This window comes from Amblyomma maculatum, chromosome 1 (assembly GCF_055883805.1).
Source record: "Amblyomma maculatum isolate TAMU_Amacu chromosome 1, ASM5588380v1, whole genome shotgun sequence".
Lineage (NCBI taxonomy): Eukaryota > Metazoa > Arthropoda > Arachnida > Ixodida > Ixodidae > Amblyomma > Amblyomma maculatum.
In genome coordinates, this window is record NC_139344.1 from 104,894,877 (window position 1) to 104,918,357 (window position 23,481).

Consider the following 23,481-nt stretch of genomic DNA (forward strand, 5'->3'; position numbering starts at 1 on the left):
TCGCTGGCCTCATTCGTGACCCCCCAAGAACTGTCGCAGATTTCGCGAGAGAAGCTACCAGCATAGAACGTTCCCTGCAGGAACGGAGTACCCAATACGGCCGCCAGGCAAGCGTAGCGGCCACACCCTGCTGCGCGTCCGTGCCAGCAGCCAGGGACGAGGAATTGCGGGAGCTTGTGAGGAGCATTGTCCGCGAAGAGCTGCAAAACCTCCACTTGAATGCTCCCTCTGCAAAGAATTATTCTACCGGTGACGTCATCCGTGATGAAATTCGGCGAGCGGTGCAGCCACCACCAGCACCACAACCGGAGCCATGCATCATGACTTATAGTGATGTCTTACGTCGACCTGCCCCCGAGCCAGATGCATTCCGTTCTGTTGTCGGACCACCGCCTTGCTACATGCGCCCCGTCGAGCAGCAACAAGATTGCGCCCCATCAAGCGGCAGCAATACCAGCGTCCCACTATCAGCAAGGTGCACTTGTGGCGCACGCCCAACAGACGGCCGCTCTGTTATACTGCGGCGAACCTGGTCACATTCTTCGCAATTGCCCATACCGTAGAATAGGCTTGAGAGGATTTCCACCAAACGCGCCTCGACCCCGCTATGGCGAAAGACCACAGGTGATTGAGGAGTACCTGGCTGCTAACGAGATGCACCCAACGTCACCACAACGGCAGTCGCGGTCGTCATCTCCGAGGCGTTTTGCTTCGCCCAGTCGGTACTCCTCCTCTGGGCAATTCAGAGGCACGTCCCCTCACCGGGAAAACTGAACACGGCGACCTCCGGGGGTGAGGCTGCTGCTACGTCTCAGATTAAACAGCCTCCACCCGACGATTTGACGCGAGGGTCCGAGCGGCGACGACCCGATCCGATGAACTTACTGACGTGCTGCGAACGCATTGTTTCCGGGGAAATTTTTGTAACCGCCGACAGTTGTGATGTGACCGCACTTGTGGATACCGGTGCCGATTTCTCCGTCATGAGCAGCCAGCTAGCCACGGCACTCCATAAGGTTCTGACGCCTTGGTCTGGGCCAATGATGCGTACCGCCGGTGGTCATGTGATGACGCCGATTGGCGTGTGCACTTGCCGTATAGAGATCTGCGGTTTTACTTTCACTGGCACATTTGCCGTATTACAAGAGTGCTGCAAAGATCTGATTCTCGGCATGGATTTTATTCAAGAGTATGGTGCTGTTATAGACCTTCGGGAGCAGCTCATGGTATCGTTTTCAACCAAGCGAGCTGTGATAGCAACACAAACTTCCGGAAAACGACGTTGGGCGTCTGTGACGACCATATAATGATCCCTCCGCGTGTGAGCAAGTTCGTTACAGTCGAATGTGATCACAGCACCGGCACACGTGGCGTTGCTGAAGCTAACATGGCACTGCTTCTAAGTCGACAAGTTTGTGTAGCTCGGGGCCTTGTCGAACTTGTCCGTGGCCAAGTAGAAGTGCTAGTGACAAACTTCACATGTGAACCCCAACATTTGACGGCGAACATGACGGTCGCTTATTTTGAAGAACTTGGAGAATGTACAAGCCAGTACGCTTTATCCAACACGTCAGACCTCGACAATGCGATGCCTACAGCCATTCAGACTGATGTGAACCCGCACCTCTTGCCCAGTCAGAAACGCTGCATAGAGAATCTTGTCAATTCAAGGTCCGACAGACGCCACTAACGAAGCACCGAATTATAGTTGCCGATGACCAACGTCCACTATGTCAGCTTCCTTACCGGGTGTCTTCAAAAGAATGTGATGCCATCTGCCGCCAAGTAACAGAAATGCTCCAGGACGGCGTTATCCAACCGTCGACGAGCCCCTGGTGTTCGCCTGTTGTCCTCATCGCGAAGAAGGATGGAACCTTGAGGTTCTGCGTGGATTACAGACGCCTCAACAATATCACGAAAAAGGATGTGTACCCCCTGCCGCACATAGACGATTCCCTCGATCGCCTTCGCCATGCCACTTACTTTTTGTCCCTTGACCTCCGCAGTGGATATTGGCAAATAGAGGTTGACGAGCGAGACCGTGAGAAGACCGCTTTTATTACGCCGGACGGTTTGTATGAGTTTAAAGTGCTCCCGTTTGGCCTGTGTTCGGCCCCTGCCACATTTCAACGAATGATGGACACTGTACTCTCTGGTCTGAAGTGGCAGTCATGCCTCGTATATCTTGACGACGTTGGGATTTTCTCGGATACGTTCGACGAGCACCTGAAATGTTTGCGCGCTGTCTTCGAGGCTATCCGATCTGCCGGTCTCTCTCTAAAACCCGAAAAATGCCACTTTGCTTTTAACGAGCTGAAATTTCTCGGCCACCTTGTCAGTGCTCGAGGTGTTAGCCCAGACCCAGAGAAGACTGCCGCTGTTGCTTCGTTCCCCAAACCAGCGGATAAACGAAGCTTGCGTCAATTTCTCGGCCTCTGCGCGTACTATCGTCGCTTTGTTAACAATTTCTCCAAGATTGCTGAGCCTCTGACCCGCCTGAAAAAAGACGCCGAGCCGTTCTTTTATAGCCCCGACCAGGAAAAAGCTTTCACGGAACTCAAGTCCCGTCTCCAATGTACGCCTATACTTGGCCACTTTGACGAAGAGGCCGACACGGAACTGCACACGGATGCCAGTAACGTTGGCCTCGGTGTGGTCCTTGTTCAGTGGCACGACAGTGCAGAACATGTCATTGCTTACGCCAGTCGCACTTTGTCCCGTTCCGAAGTTAATTATTCAACTACTGAAAAGGAGTGCCTCGCTGTTGTGTGGGCAGTCATGAAATTTTGTCCGTATTTGTACGGTCGTCTGTTTCGTGTCATAAGCGCCATCACTCTCTGTGTTGGCTGGCAAACCTGAAAGATCCATCGGGTTGACTTGCTCGATGGAGCCTTCGGTTGCAAGAATTTGACGTTACTATCGTGCACACGTCCGGCAAGAAACACAGTGATGCTGATTGTCTGTCCCACGCCCCTACTCCCTGCCACGCGGACGGCTCCGACGACGATTCCGCTTTCCTCGGTGTTATCGCGACGTCCACCTTATCCCGAAAGCAGCGGGCTGACTGTGAACTTTTGCCCCTCATTGAATACCTCGAAGGAACCGTGTCATCTCCTCCTCAGCTCTTCAGGCGTGGACTGTCATCATTTTGCCTGCGCAATGGTGTGCTCTACAAGAAGAACTACGATCCAACAGAAACTGCTTATCTGCTTGTAGTACCCACAACGCTACATGACGAAGTTCTTCGTGCGTGCCACGATGACCTTTCTTCTGGCCACCTTGGGTTTTCTCGCACATTGGCACGAATACGCCGAAAGTACTACTGGCCCCCTGCTACGCTTTCCTTCCCTTGGAATCCAGTTTGTTACTCTCAGCGACCATCGGTTATCCTCTCTTCTCACTACATGCCCTGCCCATGTCCATTTCTTCTTAATTTCTACTAGAATGTCGGTAACTTGAGTTATTTCTCTGACCCACTCTGCACGCTTTCTATCTCTTAATGTTACCCCTACCATTTTTCGTTCCATAGCACTCTGGGTTGTCCTCAACTTAAGTAGAACTCTCTTGGTTAGCCTCCACGTTTCAGCCCCATAGGTGAGTACAGGCAAGATGCAACTGTTGTATACTTTCCTCTTGAGCGATACCGGTAAGCTGCTAGTCATAATCTGCGAGTGCTTGCCAAATGCGCTCCATCCCAATCGTATTCTTCTTGTTATTTCTTTTGCGTGGTCCGGATCTGCGGTTACTACCTGTCCTAAGTAGACATATTTGCCTACTACTTCCAGTATTTCGCTACCTAATTTAAACTGCTGTTCCTTCCTGAGGCTGTTGTACATTACCTTAGTCTTCTGCATATTGATTTTCAAGCCTACCTTTCTACTTTTCCTGTCTGGGTCATCAATCATTATTTGCAGTTCATCCCCCGAGTTGCTTAGCAAGGCAATGTCATCACCAAATCGCAGATTACTGAGGTATTCTCCATCTACCCTTATCCCTAAGTGCTCCCATTCCAAGTCTCTGAATACTTCCTCTAAACAAGCTGTGAATAGTACTAGGGAGATTGTGTCCCCTTGCCTAACACCTTTCTTTATGGGAATTTTGTTACTTTCTTTATGCAGAACTATGGTTGCTGTGCAGCCACTATATATATCTTCCAGCACTTTCACGTACGGCTCGTCTACCCCCTGATTTCGCAATGCCTGCATCACCGCTGAGGTTTCAACTGAGTCAAATGCTTTTTCGTAATCAATGAATGCTATGTATAAGGGTTGGTAATATTCCGAGCATTTTTCTATCACCTGATTGATGGTATGGATATGATCGATAGTAGAGTACCGTTTCCGAAACCCTGCTTGATCCTTTGCTTGATTGCAATCTAAGGTTGTCCTGATTCTATTAGAAATTACCTTAGTAAATACCTTATACGTAACAGACAGTAAGCTGATTGGTCTGTAATTTTTAAGGTCCTTAGAGTCCCCTTTCTTGTGAATGAGGATAATGTTTGCATTCTTCCATGGTTCCGGTACCGTCGATGACACCAGGCACTGCGTATACAGGGTGGCTAGTTTTTCTAGCACGATATCCCCGCCGTCCTTCAGCAAATCTGTAGTTATCTGATCCTCTCCAGCTGATTTCCCCCTTTTCATAGTTTCTAGTGCTTTCTTGACCTCGTCCTTCGTCACTGGTGGAACGTCTGACTGTTTTTCCCTACCGCCAATCTCATTACGGTCCTGATTACTTTGGCTACTGTAGAGATCTGTATAGAACTCCTCCTCCTGGATAGAACTCCTGGATTCCAAGGGAAGGAAAGCGTAGCAGGGGGCGGCAGAAAGTTAGGTGGGCGGATGAGATAAAGAAGTTCGCAGGGGTCAAATGGATGCAGCTAGCACAGAACTGGGTTAAGTGGAGAAATATGGGAGAGGCCTTCGCCCTGCAGTGGGTATAATCGGGCTGATGATGATGATGATGACTACTGGCCCAGGCTAGCTGCCGTTGTGCACCGCTACGTCCGTACCTGCCGTGAGTGCCAGCGGCGGAAGACACCACCCATTAAACCAGCTGGGCTCCTATAGCCTATCGATCCCCCGAAATTCCCATTTCAACAGGTTGGTATGGACTTACTGGGCCCATTTCTGAAGTCCTCCATGGGTAACATGTATGTAGCGGTTGCCACTGACTACCTCAGCCGGTACTGTGATACCAAGGCCATTCCCCATGGTACCGCAGAAGAAGTTGCGCATTTCTTCATTCACAACATTGTACTCCGTCATGGTGCGCCAACGGTCGTCTTAACTGACAGAGAAACTTCGTTTACGTCGGCACTCACGAGTGAGGTACTTCGACTCAGTGGCACCACCCACCACAAGACAACACCCTATCATCCTCAAACTAATGGACTGATTGAGCAGCTTAACAAGACAATTGCCGATATGATTTCTATGTATGTAGACGACGATCATGGAAACTGGGACCGAATTCTGCCATACGTCACGTTCGCATACAACACTGCACTCCAGGAAACAACACGCTTCACTCCATTTCATTTGGTTCATGGACGCGGACCCTTGACTATGCTGGATGCCATGCTTCTTCCAGATTCTGCTCCTTCCACTGTCATGGGGGCTGACCAATTTATTCGTGACGCAGAAGCTGCACGCCAGCTTGCCCGACAGCGAATTCGGCACCAAGTGCACGACGCCCAGTGCTACAACCTGTGACACCGAGAGGTGACTTACACGCCCGGCGACCAAGTCTGGGTATGGAGCCCAATGCGGTTGCGAGGGCGCTCTGAAAGGCTTCTGTGGCGTTACTTTGGACCTTACGAGGTGCTCCGCCGCCTCAGCGCGGTGAACTACAAGGTGCTACCACAAGGCACTGTCCGCTCCTCTCGGCAGCCGAAATCTGAAATAGTTCACGTTGCCAGAATGAAACCATATTACAATCGTTATACCATTTTAGGGTCCAAACCAGAGCCAGAGACTGTCCCGTATAACTTGCCCCGCTTTTCTATTATTCCCCTATGCTTGCGGCATCGGGTCGATGCCTCTTGGAAGGGGGGCAATACCACATCGCTGACCATCTTCTGGTGCCACCAAGTGGCCGAATGTCTTGGCACGTGGCTAAGCGTCATCCTCGTCTCTGTCGAGCTTCGCTTGATTAAAAAGAGCCAGCTCGGTTGTTGTGCTGCTTGCTACGTATGTTGGTGACAATATATAATAAGTTGTGCAATGGCAGTTGCTTGTTGGCTGATACGAAATCAGGATGCATATACATTATTAAGAAAGAAATTCAGTATAAGAATGAAAACAAATGCTTGTAAGTTTATAGTTCTGTACTTATCTGAAATGTTCAAAGGGCTGTCACATGACCAAGGCTTTCGTTTTTTTTTTTTTAACAAAAATATTATAAGAACCTACTTTCAATAGCATAATAGAGAGCCATAAATTTCCTGAAAAAAATAGGTGAAGGTAGAGTATGAACTCGGGAGCATTGGTGTGAAACGACAGCATTGATAAAGGGAGCAGAGAGGGATAAGGAATGCAGAGATAAAAATGAATATTGTGTAGTATTTCTGGCTGTGTAAGAATAACTATAGTTAGTAAAAAATGTGGTCTTGGCCTGCAAACAAACCACACCGCATAGTAGATTGCCTGAACAAATGAGGGCACACATTTCTAGTGGTTATTTTAGTGTGCATCCAGTTCTGATGCCTACTGTTTTATGTGAAATGTTCATTTGACTCCTTTTGAGAGAAACATGGTTTGATACTGCAAGTCTGTTTAGTTACCAAAAGTTACTTAGCAGAAGTAGGGAAAATATTGGATGGTACAAGAGCATATATGAGTGTTCCATGTTTGTTCTAAACTAGATCAGTACACAAAAATGCTTCATGTCTTCAAATCTGTATGGCCTATTGGGTGTGATAAAATTATTGTAACGAGGTTTCTTAACCTGGGAATCCGAGAGAGAGATCTCGCTGAAGAATCAGTCTGAGGCTTCTTCTTCAACAACACGATCTTGCGCCGTGCACTCGCGGTGCGCATTCCTCCGAAACTCATTTTCTTCTTTACAATTACCCCCTGGCGAAACGACGAGCCATCCTGGCGGCTCACGGCGATGACAACACAGACGGGTCATAGTATGGTTTGAGGTGGCCCACATGGACAGTTTCGCGGTTACGTCAGCGGAGATCAGAGGGTGGCTTCACGAGTTCCACGATATAGTTGACTGGGGAAGTGCGGTCAAGGATCCGATAGGGTCCATGATATTTGGGCTGAAGTTTGGAGGAGAGACTGGGAGTTATAGATGGCACACGAAGCCAGACGAGAGAGCCGGGTTGGAAGAGTTCAGGAGTGTGAGCAGAGTAGAAGCGCGATTTTTGGCGTCCCTGCTCTCCTGATGTCAAAGACCGAGCGAGCTGACGGCATTCTTCAGCATGTTTGGAAGCTTCAGAGACAGTGGTATATTCGGATTCCTCTGGCCGATAAGGCAGGATCGTGTCCAACAGAGAGGAAGGTTCACGTCCGTAGAGGAGAGAAAACGATGAGAAGCCAGTAGTGGTCTGTGTGGCGGTGTTATAAGCATACGTTACGAATGGTTGGAGCCGGTCCCAGTCGGAATGGTCTAGTGTGACGTACATGGAGAGCACATCGCCCAAGGTGCAGTTAAACCTCTTCGTCAAACCATTTGTTTGTGGATGGTATGCCGTAGTAGTCCGGTGGGTGATGTTGCATTTTTGCAATAAGGATTCTACTACTGCCGAAAGGAAGACACGTCCTCTGTCACTCAAGAGTTCGCGGGGTGCACCATGGCGCAGAATGAAATGGTGCAAGATGAAGGATGCAACATGGGATGCCGTAGCCTCAGGGAGAGCCGCGGTTTCAGCGTAACGAGTCAGGTGGTCAACGGCTACGATAACCCAGCGGTTGCCGGCAGCAGTGTATGGAAGCGGTCCATAAAGGTCAATCCCGATGCGGTCGAAAGGACGCGAGGGGCAAGGAAGAGGCTGTATCGGGCCGACTGAGCTGTGAGGGCCAGACTTGCGACGTTGGCAGTGGGCGCACGAGCGGACGTACTTGTGGACGTAAGTAAACATACCATGCCAATAATAGCGAAGACGAAGCTGTATGTTTTAAAGGCGCCGGCATGAGCGTACTATGGGTCATCATGAAAGAGTGTGCAGATTTCCGACCTAAAGTGAACAGGGATGACAAGTAGCCACTTCCTACCGTCAGATGTGTAGTTACGGCAGTACAGGAGGCCGTCGCGAATGGCGGAGTGAGCAGCCTGGCGGCGGATAGCCTGAGGTACTGGTGAAGCCGATGGATCCAAGAGGAAACTGATAAAGCGAGCTATCCAAGGATCCTGTTGTTGCTCGGAGAGAGAGATGACACGGACATCATACTCCTGGAGACGGAGGGCCCATCGGACTAGCCAGCCTGTAGGGTCTTTCAAGGAGAACAACCAACACAAGGAATGGTGGTCCGTGACGATGTCGAAAGGGCGGCTATACACGTAAGGGCGAAACTTGGAGATCGCCCAAATGATGGCTAGACATTCTTTTTCTGTGAAGGAGTAATTAGATTCTGCTTTCGTCAACGAACGGCTCGCGTAGGCAACGACGTATTCTTCAAAACCCGGTTTTGGTTGCGCAAGATCAGTGCCAAGGCCAACGCCACTGGCATCAGTAGGAATTTCAGTAGGAGCAGTTGGATCAAAGTGCCGTAAAATGGGAGGTGAGACGAGGAGACGGCGCAGTGTTGTGAAAGCGGTGTCACAGGCATTTGACCAACCTCGCCGCGCCGTCGGTCGTCGCCGCGCAGGAGGTTCGTCAGAGGCGCGATAATAGTGGCGACATTTCGGACAAAACATCGGAAATAAGAGCACAGGCTGATAAAGCTGCCGAGCTCCTTTATAGTGGACGGCTTTGGGAACTCAGCAATGGCGCGAAGCTTGGCAGGATCAGGAGGTATGCCGTCCTTGGAAACCATGTGGCCTAAAATCGTGAGTTCACGAACGCCAAAGCGACACTTTTTCAGGTTAAGTTGGAGTCCAGCTTGGGTCAAACAGTTCAACACGTACTCCAAACGGAGAAGGTGGCTCTCGAAATCAGAAGAGAAGACTACAATGCCGTCTAAATAGCAGAGACAAGTTTTCCGCCTTAGGCCATGGAGTATCGAATCCATCATGCGCTAAAAAGTGGCCGGCACGTTACGAAGTCTGAAGGGCATGACATTGAATTCGTATAGGCCATCAGGTGTTACAAAAGCAGTCTTGGCGCGTGTGGCAGCTGCTAGAGGTACTTGCCAATATCCTGATCACAGGTCTAACGAAAAGAATTCAGCTCCTTGTAAACAGTCTATGGCGTCATCAATTCAAGGCAGCGGATAGACGTCTTTGCGTGTGATGTTGTTAAGGCGCTGATAATCGACGCAAAACCGTATAGTGCCATCCTTTTTCTTGACAAGGACAACAGGCGAGGCCCACGGACTACTGAACGGCTGAATGACACCCCACTGAAGTATGTCGTCGACTTGGTCTTCAGCAATCTGTCGTTCAGCTGTCAAGACACGGTATGGGAGCTGATGCAGCGGCTTGTGGGTACTGGTATCAATGTCATGGGTGACGGTAGCCGTGCCGCCGAGGTGGCTTTTTGAAATATCAAACGAAGTGCGATACTTCTCCTATAAGTGAAGAAGTTGGGAGCGCTGTTGTAGGTCGAGGCTGGCGTCGACAGAACCAGCAAAGACTTCGGCTGCATTGGAAAAAGTAGGCTCAGGCAAAGTAAGTGAGACGACAGGAAGAGAGGAATCAGTGCGACTGTCCGGGATGATCACGCCATCAATGAGCTGTACAATACCAAGGCACTCACCACGGAGGAAAGAGCAGGGGCTCAGCAAAGAGTTGAAAACCTGAATTAGGCTGCAGCCGTCTTGGACAGTGAGCACAGCTTAGGGTAAAAGCAGGGCGTGGCGAGATGCGAAGCTCACAGACGGGGAGAAAATGACGGTGCCGTCAGGTGCGGAGAGGCAGGAAACAGTAATGGTAATAGATGAGCGCGGAGGGACCTCGATGTCGGCAGTAACAGTCAGCTTGCTAGGTGCAGGAAACAAATCAATATCCGAAGGGGCGTTGCACGGGAGAAGTTCGATTTTGGCGCGAGCGCAGTTGATAATGTCGTGATGGTCACGGAGAAAGTCCCACCCTGTAATAAGGTCATGTGAGCACGACGACAGAACGACAAATTCTATGGTATATAGGAAGCTTTGAATGAAAACTCTGGCTGTGCAAGCCGCCAAAGGCAAGACGCTGCGCATTAGCGGTGTGAAGCGAAAGGTCAGGTAAAGGCATCATCACTTCGCGTAGCCTGCGGCACAGTTTTCGGCTCATCACAGACGCAGCAGCGCCAGTATCCACAAGGGCTAAGACAGTCACACCTTCCACAACAACTTCAATCATATTTGCAGGGACGAAACGAGGCCTTATATTGTTCGACGCACTCGCAGTTCTTGCCTCGAGAACTGCGCTAATTAGTTTTCCTGAGGCTCGTTGGTGTAGCAACGCATCGGTGAAATCGAGCGCCTCACTGATGGAGAGCGGCGGCGAGCAGGTGGTCAATCGGCAGCGAAGGGACGTGGTGTATATTCAGTAGGCCCGTAAGCATAGGGTTGTGAATAATCTGTAGACGGCACGACGCGGCAACGACAGTAACGCATAATGTGTCCAGCAGTACCACATGCGTAACAAATTGGTAGATTGTCTCGAGTACGCCAAGGGTTCGAACGAACAGAAGTCGACCGAGGGGGATTGAATGGGGCTGGCGGCGGTGGAGGGCGGGCAAGAGGGGGAGGGTGGAATGAGATATGCAATTCTGTGCTGGGGCATCTGAGGACGTCGGCATACGTAGCGGCGGCTGCGACTGGAACCTGCTGAGGAGTGATTGGTAGCGCCTCAGCCACTTGATCCCTAATCACAGCTTGAAGGTTTGGGGCTAGGTTAAAAGGAGGGCCCTGAACGCTTTGAAGAATGGACAATAGTCGGGCGACCTCCTTGCGCACAAAGTCCTTGATCTGGTAGAGCAGCGAGCTGCTGGTCGCCGACACAGCCAAGCTTGATAGTGAATCAGGCTGTATGGATGGTGGTGGGGCTGGAATGCACTGTTTGCAGAGCTCATCATATGTCTGATAAAGCGTGAAGACTTCAGCAACGGTGTTGGGGCTGCGAGCGACAAGCATCTGAAAGGCGTCTGCTTCGATGCCGTTTAAAATATGCCTGATACGAGTAATTTCCGGCATGGACGCGTCTATACGTGTGCACAGACTCACAACATCTTCTATATAGCTGGTGAAGGATTCACCGTATTGCTGGCATCTAGATTTCAGGCGCTGTTCGGCGCGCAGCTTTCGGACAGCAGGGCGGACAAAGATATCAGACAAGACCCGCTTGAAGGCTGACCAGGTGGTCAACTCTGCTTCGTGGTTGTGGTACCAGAGACTGGCAACGTCCTTCAGGTAGAATACGACATTGCTCTCTGCTTCGTGGTTGTGGTACCAGAGACTGGCAACGAACGTCCTTCAGGTAGAATACGACATTGTTGAGCTTCAGGGCTTAGTCCCAATGGTTGTGGCCGTTTACCCACTCGTAAGAGGTAAGCCAATCCTCCACATCGTGGTCATCAGTCCCGTTGAATATGGCCGGGTCCCGCTGTCAGAGCACTCCTGGGCAAACGACGGGGGTTGGCGAAGAAGCAGAGGGCTGGCTCACATCAGTTGTCATGTAGGTGCGATGGTGCAGCTGCGTAGCTCCAGGATGGTAGATGAAGGGTCGAATCAGCACCCTCCATCAAGTTGTAACGAGGTTTCTTAACCTGGGGATTCGAGAGAGAGAGATCTCGCTGAAGTGACAATCCGAGGCTTCGCAGTGCGCATGCCTCCGAAACTCATCTTCCTCTTTACATTATAAACTATCTCCTCCTGTTTGTGACTAATGTTGATGTCGTGCTACGTCCGTAATTCTGCTATCTTCCAGAGTTTATTGGTTTTCCTGTTGTGGTGGCTGAGAAATTTCAACTTCACTTGATTTCGAACTTGGAGACGTTGCAACTTGGGATGATATTTTGCCCCCAATTGTGTAATGCCCTCAGAGGCCTTTAGAGTAATATAAGCGAAAAAAAAAAAGACATTGCCCTTACAAGAAAAAAGGCATTGCACAGGCGGAAAAAGTTCAAAGATGTGCTGTGCACTTCATCTGCAATAAATATAAAAATTTCGACTCTCCATCTCTGCTCATGAAAGCAAACCAAATATAGAACCTCTCTGTATCAGAAAAAAGATAGCAAGGTTAGAATTTTTGCTCTGCTTGCTTCAGGGAAAGTTTGGCATCTCGGCAACGCCTTATGTTACACCATCGTCAACTCAAAAAGCGCGACACACACACAGAGCTATAGCTTAACTCCTCACTTTCTCTTTCTTTTCCAAAAGCAATTTGTAAATGGAACTTACTACCCAAGGATGTTTTAATGTGCAATAATTTCAAACAGGCCATTAGGAACATTTTTAACCATTGATAATGACTTCCTGCCACCTATTTTTGACGAATATGTACTTGCAGTATTTTTATCTCCATGCATGATTTTTAAAACATATGTGTATTTATGTAACTTGCTGTTATTAGAATGCAATGCAAACTTTCCTTGTATTTGACTTTTGCCCTTCCTGCTTGGACCAAAAAGGTCTGTAGTATAATGTAAATAAATAAAAAAATCAGTTAAATGAACTCCAAAATAAAACGAGTAATAGAACAAGCATACCTTAGCAATTTGCTTGAAAACATTTGTGAAGACTGTCAAAACAATACTTTCAAATATTGAAGGTGTTATACCTTCAACTATTCATTTATTCATTGCGGGTTTGAGGCTTTCTGCCACATCAGCTTTTTTTATCACATCGGAGAATATCTGCTGAGTGCTTCTAAGGGTGCCTGCTACTCTCATGCAGCAAGCCAATCTGTTCTGGGTTTAGATAGCAGATTGTGCTTAACTGCATGTCATGTGCAAGGCTGGTCACAGCTCACCATTGCTATAGTCAGGCTAGAATGCCTGCTCATACAACCTACTCAGTTATGCTCTTGTCATTTCTTTTATGCCTTTGCACTCTTTCCTGCAATAAACATCTATTGGCTGGCCGTTTATTCCTGTGGCAGACAGTTTAACACTGCTAGAACTTTCACTGATTTAAGGTGGAGGTTAGGGCATGCTTGTACACCATATTAAAGAAGGTCAAACAACTCTGAACACGGAGCAAGAAAGAGTATGATTATTCAGCATGCTGATCAGCAACTCTAGTCAGTGTGTTAAGTAGTCATGTTCTATCTTGTCCCATGCTCTGTGCTGCTTTACCTTCTTTAGTTCACTGATTTGGTGGTTTGTATTAAATGAGGTTTTCTTTTTTTTTTTTTTTTTTTCATCTGTGGGAAACTGAAGGCTTCCTAATTTAATTATTCAGTTTGGCAGAGATTTTGTCTTAGCAGAGCGTGGCTTTAAGGGAGTCTGCTGTAGTTCTATCCTGGAGCTTCTGTCATGGCAGATTTGAAGTTTTGCAGTTTATGTGTGTTACTTTTTCAGCTTTTCAGACGTTTTTAGGCATGACACAGCAACAGCCCAGTGTCCCAACATTCCTGCCAGACTTGTTAACTCAACTGGAGCACATTCGATGTTGGTTTGAGACTCAGCGCCTGTTTGCCTTTTACTCTAGTTCAGTCTTGATTGTGTATGAATCTCAGACTGATAGCCCTAGTTCCAAGGCAGCTCACTGTGTTGCCAAAATGATTGATTTTGCTCATGTCTTCCCAACATTGGAGTGTGATACAAACTATCTTTATGGAATCTGTAAGCTTATCAGTGTACTGCGTGAAATTGCGCGTACATAGCAACTGAGGGTTAATAATGTAGATTGTATTGGCTTGCTTCTCAGAGAAGCCTTTAAATAGGGTCTCTTTTTCTGCGTGTGGCTAACCCACTGTAACTAAAAGTTACCATTTATAATAAATATGCCAAAATGTAAAAGGTGTATAAGCATTCTTAAACTTGTGATGAAATGTAATTTTTGTCGGCAGCCCAATTTTTGTGACATGAATGGGCTTGTGATACACTCTCAAACCATATTTACATTTTTTTTTAAAGATTATGTACACAGTGCAACCAACTCCGTGAAACTATTTATGAGAATGTGCTATTGTTGCCTTTTTTATAACAATGTGATAATACAGTTTTTTGCTTTGTATGAGAAATTGTAAACAAGCAGTTGCATGGCGGAACAATGAATGGCATGTGTGTCTGGTGGGTAGATCCATATCTTACATAACCATATTTGTGTGTATTGAATCTTAAGCTTATTTTCAGTTTTTTCGAATTTACACAGTTCCTGGTACTGTTGGCTGATGTGCTATAGTGCTAAGTGAGCATTGGAACCTGTGATTTAAGTACTGAAGACACAATAGCATTATGCCAAGTGTGTGTGTGACATTTCAAATAAAAAAAAAGATATCTCTAAGATGGGCAATGCTAGTACTGAAAATAGCGAGCTAACTCACATGTGACATCTGTTTATCAAATGGCATGAAATGGCATCCCTTAAGGGCACTTTGTCATATTCGTATAAGCATGTAGAATTGATTTGCTGTGCCCTATTTTTTATTTTTTTACACCTGATAAGTATCATAATGGCTGCTATATGACTCACTGCTTATAGTTTGTCAGCAAATAGACAATGCTGCAGAGTAGTTAGTAACGGCAAGATGAAAATATACTTGATGCGAACATTGATATGGCTTACATGGCAGCACCTGTTATCTGAAAGGCACCAAATGTACTTGCACCTTTACAGTATGCTGTGTGCTTTGTGGTACGCCCTGCATCACTCATAATCATCCCTCTGCTTGATGCCTGTGCAGAAAAGTGTATTGAAGATGGCACAGTTGTTTGTACAATTTTAAGCCTAGTGCTGGTATCATCTGAAATTCCCAGCAGGCATTCTGCAGAGCAGTTATATTAGCACTTTATATTAGCGAGGGGGGGGGGGTGGGGGGGGGGGGTGAAACCCCTTCAGACACCCACGTTCCAAAACACCACTGAGTGGTGCTGCAGCTCCTGCTCTACAGTGTCATTCGTGGCAGAAAACTACGAACTGGGGTGCTGTGCTCCACTCGTTCCTTTTGCCGTGCGCTTTCTTTGCACGTGTATGTGCTCACACTGGCACGTCGTAATGCACCTCCTGCATTGTGCCTTCGAGATTGGACACACTGCTGCGCATTTCTACGAAGCAAAAATGATTAAATGGAGAAACTTAATTGCGTCTGCTCTGTACAGAAAATGACTGACAGTGATCAGTCACACTTGACCGCGAAGTTCATTTCCCAAGTGAGCGACATCCTGTGCAACGTGCACTTAGATGTAAGTCTGCTATATAATTATATTATCATATATAATATGTTTAAAACAGGCAGAAGTAGTATCAGTTGTGTGAACTGAAGTGGCACACTCATTGGCTATTGTTATTTATTGTTGCATGCAACATATACGCGATTTGGTTTCTTGTATTACAACCTTACTAACGCAAAAGTATGCAATAAAAAAATAAGTATATGGAGTTTAACAAGTATTTCTGCATGGACAAAAATGGCAGTAGTAACAAGTCTGGTAATGCACGTGACGTGCACTTCCTTCGTGTGCTGGGACATAGTCTGCTGACTGGTATGTGAGAGAGATGAAAATCAAGCTTAGCGAAACCAGGCTTACTGTTTCTCTTATTTATTGCACCACCATGGTGGTGCAGTGGTTAGGGCACTCGATTGCTATCGAGTGCCCGGATCGAATCCTGGTCGCGGCGGCCTCTTTTTGATGCAGGCAAAAAGCTAGGCGCCAGTGTGCTGTGCGATGTCAGAGCAGGTTAAAGAATCCCAGGTGGTTGAAATTTCCAGAGCTGTCCACTGTGGCATCTCTCATAGCCTGAATCACTTTGGAACGTTAAACCCCATTTGCCAGACCAAACCAACCTCTCATTTATTTTGGTCTTTATGCGATGCTTGTGCTTCATTTCTCTAAAAAAATTAGCTTTGCACTCGTAAAACCTGTGGCGTGAATGGGGTCTTCCATGCGAGTGGTGTTGAGTTGTATCGCGCGTGCAACGTTTTCTTAATTGACCAATTTACAGAAATCTATAAATCAGCTTCTAAGCACAAAGCTTATTTCCCAACCGAAAAACCTCACTTTTGACACCTTCTTAGTGTGGAAATGAAAAGCAGGTGTCTGTTAGGGCAAATTCACACTTGCTAGTTGTGGGCATTGCACGGCAGATTTTGGTTAGTTTAAGAGCACTAACAAAAAAGCATTGAGAGGGCGTAGCATATCTGCCAAGACCAGTCATGCCCCAAGAGCAAGGTGCAGGTCAATTCTCCGTCCCTTTCATTTTCTAGCCCTGGTGTTAAATTATTGTGCTCTTTTGACACCTCTCTCCAAGATCCAACTGGCGATATTTCTGAGTGTACGTGAAGGGGAAACTTGGCTCTTTTTGTTCTCACAAAAATGAGAGATGTTTCAGAATGAGACCTTTTGGTTGGAAAGCAAGCTGTGTGAAGAGGTTGACTGAGAAGTCCTTGTTTGTTAGGTAGTGTTCCACGTTTCATGAACTCTTATGGCAGCCCATGGTACAATACTTCGTACCCAAGTTTTTCTTCGGAGGGGCTGCTTCTGTCATGGCAATCCTGTGCGTGTCAGGCTACATGCCTTTTACCTCATCTTCCACTTTCACTTGAAAAAAAAAAAAAAAAATAAATAAATAAATGAAATGAACTGAATTGAACTGAAATACCTGCTGGTGCAGCTCGTTTTGGTGTGTGTGCACAGATAGCTAGCTGGCCGTCTATTCGGCAGCGCCACAACTTTTCAGAGTGTCACCACTTGAGAAATGTGGCACGTTGTCACACAACCAAACTTGAGCATGGGTTTCCTACAGCTTGGTTAAAGCGGGGATTTGATATCTGTGTTGGCTGGTCTCTCACATAATGCAGTAGCTTACAACTGTGTACCAATGAGTATGTGTGAGATATTCGGTGCCCCAGTTAAAGGATAGAGATTAAAAGCATAGCAAAGTTCATGTATGTGAACCAGGATCTGCATGGAGAGTCACAAATGGGAGCCATTGACACTGTCACTCACACCTTTACAGATGGGGCTTAAATGTCCCCAGAAATATTGTTTGGTTGCTAAAATTATGAAAGAAGTTATTAATGGCCAAGCACATTTACAATGCAATTTTTTCGCTGTATCTGTGGCTCTCTGTCCATGGTAGCCAGGCAGCTTATTGAATAAAAAGGAAAATGATATGTTGCTCTAGAATGGCAGGTTATGGATGCAAACTGTGGAAGTTATCACTTTCATTTCTGAACAAATTTTATGTGCTCATATAAACCACACTGATGTGAACGTTTTTTTTTTTTTTGTGCATTCACTTGCTGCATGTGAGGAAACTGTGAAAAATGATGATGCACAACTGTTCCGAGCTTTCTAGTTCTCACATCTTTATGCTTGCTCAAAAAAAAGGGGGGGAGGGGAGGGGGGGAATGCTTATGTCTTAGATTTCACACTTGCATTCTGCATGGTCTGGTTCTGGATCATTTTATTGACATTTTAGATTATTTTCTGACGTCTGTCATATTGCATCCACAATCATGTGTTTGCAGATTTCACAATATTTGTACAAATTCGTGCTTTTCTTCAAGCACTCAAACTTTCAAACGTAATACAAAATTTATGAGATAGTTGATGTTTCAACTTGATTAATTCACTAGAACTTTAACTTTGTTTCATTTTCATGCACAAGTTAAAAGTGTGTGCAATACATGTATATGCAAACGTTCAGTTCTGTAGTACATCTAAAGACAAGATCAGTCATGCCAGTGTATGGTTGCGTTGCATCACTTTGGCTCTAAGCTCTTATGTAGCGTTTCCAGCTCTGTGTGTGTCGTTGAGCTTGACGCTTATGGTTTATACCAGTGGCGATGTCAGAGCAGTGCACAGGGTATATTGCTGCATTGCACATCTGTGCATAATGTATGGACACATAACATCATTTTCTTATGTGCCAAAACACTTTCACTTCACTGCGAAGCACTGGTGGCCTTTACTTCTCTGACTTGTTATAGATGTTGGTCTGTGCACTAGCAGCCATGGCTTTGCCTGAGCATGGTGCACCACGAATTAGGCTACGCCAGAGGCTGATTTATGGGTCACTCTTGGGAGGGTAAGGAAAGGGAAGCGGGGAACAGTCTTATTTGCACCAGGCATTTCTTTCTGTCTTCTGTCAAGAAATGGGCATCAGGATTGTCTTCAAGAGTAAAATTTCTAGGAGGTGCAGCCATCTTACTGCCGTCCCTCTCAAGTCCACCCCTACTATCACCTAAAGTTTTAATACTTGAGGAATTAAGAACAGATTTTTAAAGATCAATGTTTTTTGACACAGAAGAAAGCTTGGCAAACTGAGTGCTTGACATCGCTTATTGATTGTGTTAGAAACGTGGTAAAATAATTTAAGGAATTTTTGTCAGTGAATGCACTTCTTTTTAGATATCTCGGTTATGAAAATAGTAATAGTTAAAACACAACAGCAACCGCACTCTAGAAAAAGCAACCAAAAAAATAAATGTAGCCCTAATAGTAAGAATATGTTCTGTTGCTGCAAAATATGGTTATCTATCCATAGGATTTCAGGACTGTTGCTTACTTCAGTGCTAACAAATGTACTTATACCTTTTCTTTTTGTGCATGCATATGTACAACAGCATCAATATTTCATATTGAGGGAAATTCTTAAGGATGGAGCCAGTTTCAATAAAAGGAATAATTACTGTAATTTCCGGGCTAGAGTGCATGCGGCTAAAAATAGCTTTTTAGATTGTCCCCAAGTAGCATCTGATAGGCAGCGTATTAAGTTAGGCTAGTTGATTTTCCTGACTATTGAGTACAAGCACAGAAATGGAGAAGAACCAACTGAAGTTTATTGCAAGCGACATAATAAATAGGAGGCATTGCAAACATAAATAGAGCATGACTGAAGATATCAAACACCGAGTTTAAATCTGCCATTAAGGCTTTTCATCTATTTGGAGCCATCAGTACCATTCTCTAAAATGGACTGCGCCGCCCCTTGCATTAGTTCAACATATATGTGTTTGGGTTAAAGATATTTTACGAGTGTGCAAATATTGAAATTTTCTAATACAAATTGAATAAGAAAAACGTTTGAATATTGAATATCTGATCAGCAAAGAAAATAGAAAATTAAAAAATAGCAAGCATTGTTCATCCTGTTTATTTTAGAATTCACATGGGTTTGCAAAAGAAACGAATTGCACAGAAGTGTATAACCATGCTTAAAAATCGAGCATAATAAGTTTAGTACAGGAATTTGTTCACCAATTTTTTTGTACAGGAAGGGCCTGCTTGAAATCGGGTGCAATTATCACATTGCAGCTGAATCTATCTGAATTAAACGAAAGCTCATATTACCCCGCCGGGGTGGCGCAGTGGTTACGGCGCTCGACTACTGTTCCCAAGGACGCGGGATCGAATCCCGGCCTCGGCGGCAGCTTTTCGGTGGAGGCGAAAAGCAAGGCGCCCGTGTGCTGTGCGATGTCAGTGCACGTTAAAGAACCCCAGGTGGTCGAAATTTCCGGAGTCCTCCACTACGGCGTCTCTCATAGCCTGAGTCGCTTTGGGACGTTAAACCCCACAAACCAACCAACCAACCGAAAGCTCATATTATCGAGTGCGCCTGAAAAGCTGCCGAAAACCATTTGCATGGAAGTAATTTTATCTGACCAAAACCTGCGCAATGGCTGTTTGCATATCAGATGAAACCAAAGTTAGAATGACGCTTTTCCCAGTCTCATTAAGTATTTCACTTTTCACACACTGTCAAGAAAGCCTTTTCAAAAAGGAAGATCCCTCTTCCTAAAACAGCCCCATTGCATTTTGAGGATGCTTCACTGCACAGTTCACACGGTCAAACATTGCGGTGTAGCACACAGTGTGGTGAAACTGTGGTGAATTCACAAATTTTCGATGTATTCCGTAATCTTAAAATATTTGAAAATTCTAAATATCGTTTTTTTAATACAAATCGAATACCAGGCATATTCGATTCGTATTCGAAATTTTGAACATTTGCACACGCCTAATTTATATACTTAGCTTGAGCGTTTATCGCCTGAGGGCATAAAGGAGTATGTAAAAAGGAACAACTTAATTATTCATCGAGGTTTTTATATGTGCTCACAAATCCAAGCAGTAAAAGGCAGCAGTTGCAAGTATGGCTTTTACTATGCCATTTAATACAGTAAAATGTCGGAGGTGCTGTAAAGACTGTTTTTCTCTTTTTGCTTCTGCACCTCTTACAAACAATCCTAGAACTTAAGCCATGCATAGTTCGCACACTTAGATAACCTGCACTATGCAAAATATTTTAAAACATATAGTCCGCAGACTATTGCCCGAAAATTACTGTACTTATTACCATCCACCTGAGTGCAGCCAGTGGCTACCAAAGAAAGGCCATGCCGTTTGTTGAGCTGGCAGCTATTACTTCAGCGTCATCTTGTGATCTGCTAGCCATACTTGTTGGCGCGACTCTTCTCAGACAGATGATAATTCTACAGCTTCAAAGCTGCAAACCTTCTAGGAAATTTCCTATATAGCTTTCTGGCTTTGTTTATGTGGACAACTAATGAGCAGCTACTCCTTTAATGTCAAGGCATATCACCATGATATGAAACCACCACATTTCCTGTGATTGTAAATTCTAGCCTAGGGGGTGAAATTTCATGGACAGCATGCAATGCAAATGGGAGATAACGGAATAAGTAAAGGCAGCAACTTTTTTTAAATGAATTTTTTTTTATTTGCATTAGGAGATGCACTAAAGTAGAATAAATTAAACTGTTCACTGCATTTAATACCAGCAAGGTTATGTATACTATTATGTACCAAGATACAGTCTCATTGTGGGTACCAGTTTCACCACAAATTGTTACTTCACTTAGTTGTATGCTTTTCTTGTGCCAGATTAAAATTATATTGTTCTTGTGTGTGTAGCTGCTAATACCGTAGTGATATTTGTATTTGTAGATTAATGGTACTGTGGCAAAGGCAGCAATGTCGTACCAGTTTATCAATAGAAAACACAGGTTTTTCATTTTCAGCATGCTCTTGCAGTGTGGTTTTTGTGATTGTTGGTTTCTTCCATTATGTTTGAGCCTTGAAGCTCGCACATGTGTTCATGTTAAATGAGCCTGTCAAAGAGCAGTGGAGGAAAAATTCAATGCATGTTTTAGTGGGGCTGGGCACCCAAGAGTGGCTAAAATTAAGTTGTGGGAGATCACTGTAGCCAAGTCTACGTAAAAAAATGAAGCAGTAAAGAGAAATAGAGCTTGTGTGTAATCTTGCAAGTCGTGTACAAATGCTTCTGCTGTGAAACCACAATTTATGCTGCAGTTTCAATATAATTAGTGACAGGCGCCAACGTATATGATTCCACACCTTTGTGTAGCCCTGTTAAGGCATAGCCATTTGCAGCTACTGTTTGTATAATTTTAACTATGTGTTAAAATGACTTTTGATTAATGTCTGTACAAATTTTTATTCATTAATATGTGTACATCATATTATATGACAATAAATTATTGTCATACTGCTTCCTCTTTTTGTTGTTTGTTTGAAGCGAAACGCAGCAACAATTTATCTTACACGCAGCTTACAAGAAAGAAGTTCGCTTTGAAAACATTCCCAGCAGGCACAGTATTTTTAGATAAGTAAGTCCCATTTTTCGTTCACATTTTTTGTAGCCTCTCCATAATTTGTTTTATTTTTGTTACATCTAGGCCAGAAAGTGAATCCTACTTTCAGGATGGGGTACATATTGATTACTGATGCATTTCATTATTGCACCTCAACGTTTGAATAACTGCCAGCTAAGAGTGACCAGTAGACGGTGTTTGCATGCAAAAACTGACAGTGAACTGAATTAAACTTTTTTTCATTATGTCATGCAAGTAGAGGCATGCGAATATTCGAAATTTTGAATACAAATTGAATATGTTTATTATTCAATTTGTATTTGAAAAACTGATATTTGGAATTTTCGAATAGTGGAAAATTGCCAAATGCACCAAAAATTTTCAAATGCTCTGCAGTTTCACTGCAGTGCGCGCTCCACTAATTGCTTGACTGCATGGACTTGCAGTGCCAGGAATGCAGCCTTCAAAAAATGGCCCCTTCGAGTTCTGGAGATACTTCATTGCAATGCCTGACTGCGTTGACTGTGCAATGAAGCACCTCCAAAATGCGACGGGGCCATTTTGTAAAGAGGGGCTTTCCCTTTTGTGAAGAGAGCCTTACTGACAGTGTGCACAAAGCGAAACACTCAACGAAACCAGGCAAAAAGCGTTCTCATTTTGATTTCATCTCAGATGCCCGCAACCATTACTCAGGTGTTCATCAGATAAAATTGCTATAATGCAAATGCTTTTAAAAAGGCTGTGGCTAAAGGTACGTCGGACGGACCCGATCAATGGTCTTAAAGGTACGTCCGACAGACCCGGTGCGTTTTTCTTAGGGATACGTCGGACGGATCCGGGAAATATTTTTCAGAGGTACGGCGGACGGGACGGACCCGATCGGTGGGGTTCGTCTGACGGGTCCCATGGGATCCGTCGGGAAACATGGACGGATCCGAGATCCCCCAGATGTGGTTGTAGCAACAACTTGGTAGTCATATGTAGCCAAATCGAAGTTGGTACGAGGTGTGCGAGGTGCAAGAAGTATCTACTACTTACCATGCGTGAAATGTGAATTTACAAAGAATAGTGCCTAGAATGGGCGATATACTACGTGATGGCATGATGATAGGTTTACGTGAGTTGGACCGCGGCAGTGTGGCAAGCACAACCAGAGCACAAGCGCATGTAATTGCGGTGTTGACGGCCAGCCCGGGGCCCCTCACGCCCGCTCATTTGGTCCTCGTTATCATGTGGATTAACGTCTACGACGGTCGTTATGTAGTTATGTAGTTTTGATTCTTCAAAGTTTTCTCACTTCCATCTGTGATGAGATGCGTCACGTAACGCACCACTTTCTGTTCGCATTGAGGTTTGGTGCTGCAAGTCCTACATACATATACAAGCGGCGCTGAAAAGCTGGGTACCGCCTGTGTGTCTCTAGCCCAAGCATCGCGTCATTCGTGTTTGTTGTACAACTGGAGGTGTGGTTTGTGCTTACCGAGAGATGCTGCGATGTACGGATTACGTCCTACTAGAGTGCTGTGATGAGTGCGCCGATGTCTGGACGGACATCAGTGTGTCCGTTTATGATCGGCGATGTTCCACGTGCATGACTGTGTTTATCATTGGTAATTTATTTACATGCGCTGTGCA

General features: G+C 45.5%; 1 protein-coding gene across 5 annotated transcripts in view; it reads left to right on the forward strand.

Moving 5' to 3' along the window:
• LOC146203413 (inositol polyphosphate multikinase-like) overlaps positions 1-17,594 on the forward strand; it is a 44,083-nt gene extending 26,489 nt beyond the window's left edge. For 3 of the 5 annotated variants that reach the window (XM_084588745.1, XM_084588742.1, XM_084588743.1), the window contains exon 6: positions 13,622-17,594. In XM_084588745.1, coding sequence (XP_084444871.1) covers positions 13,622-13,926 — 305 coding nt within the window. In that variant the 3' untranslated portion in view covers positions 13,927-17,594. Of the gene's footprint in view, positions 1-5,595; positions 13,559-13,621 lie in introns of those variants that run through there. The other 2 variants (XR_014703865.1, XM_084588744.1) reach the window with 2 other exon arrangements.
• The last annotated feature ends 5,887 nt before the right edge of the window (positions 17,595-23,481 follow it).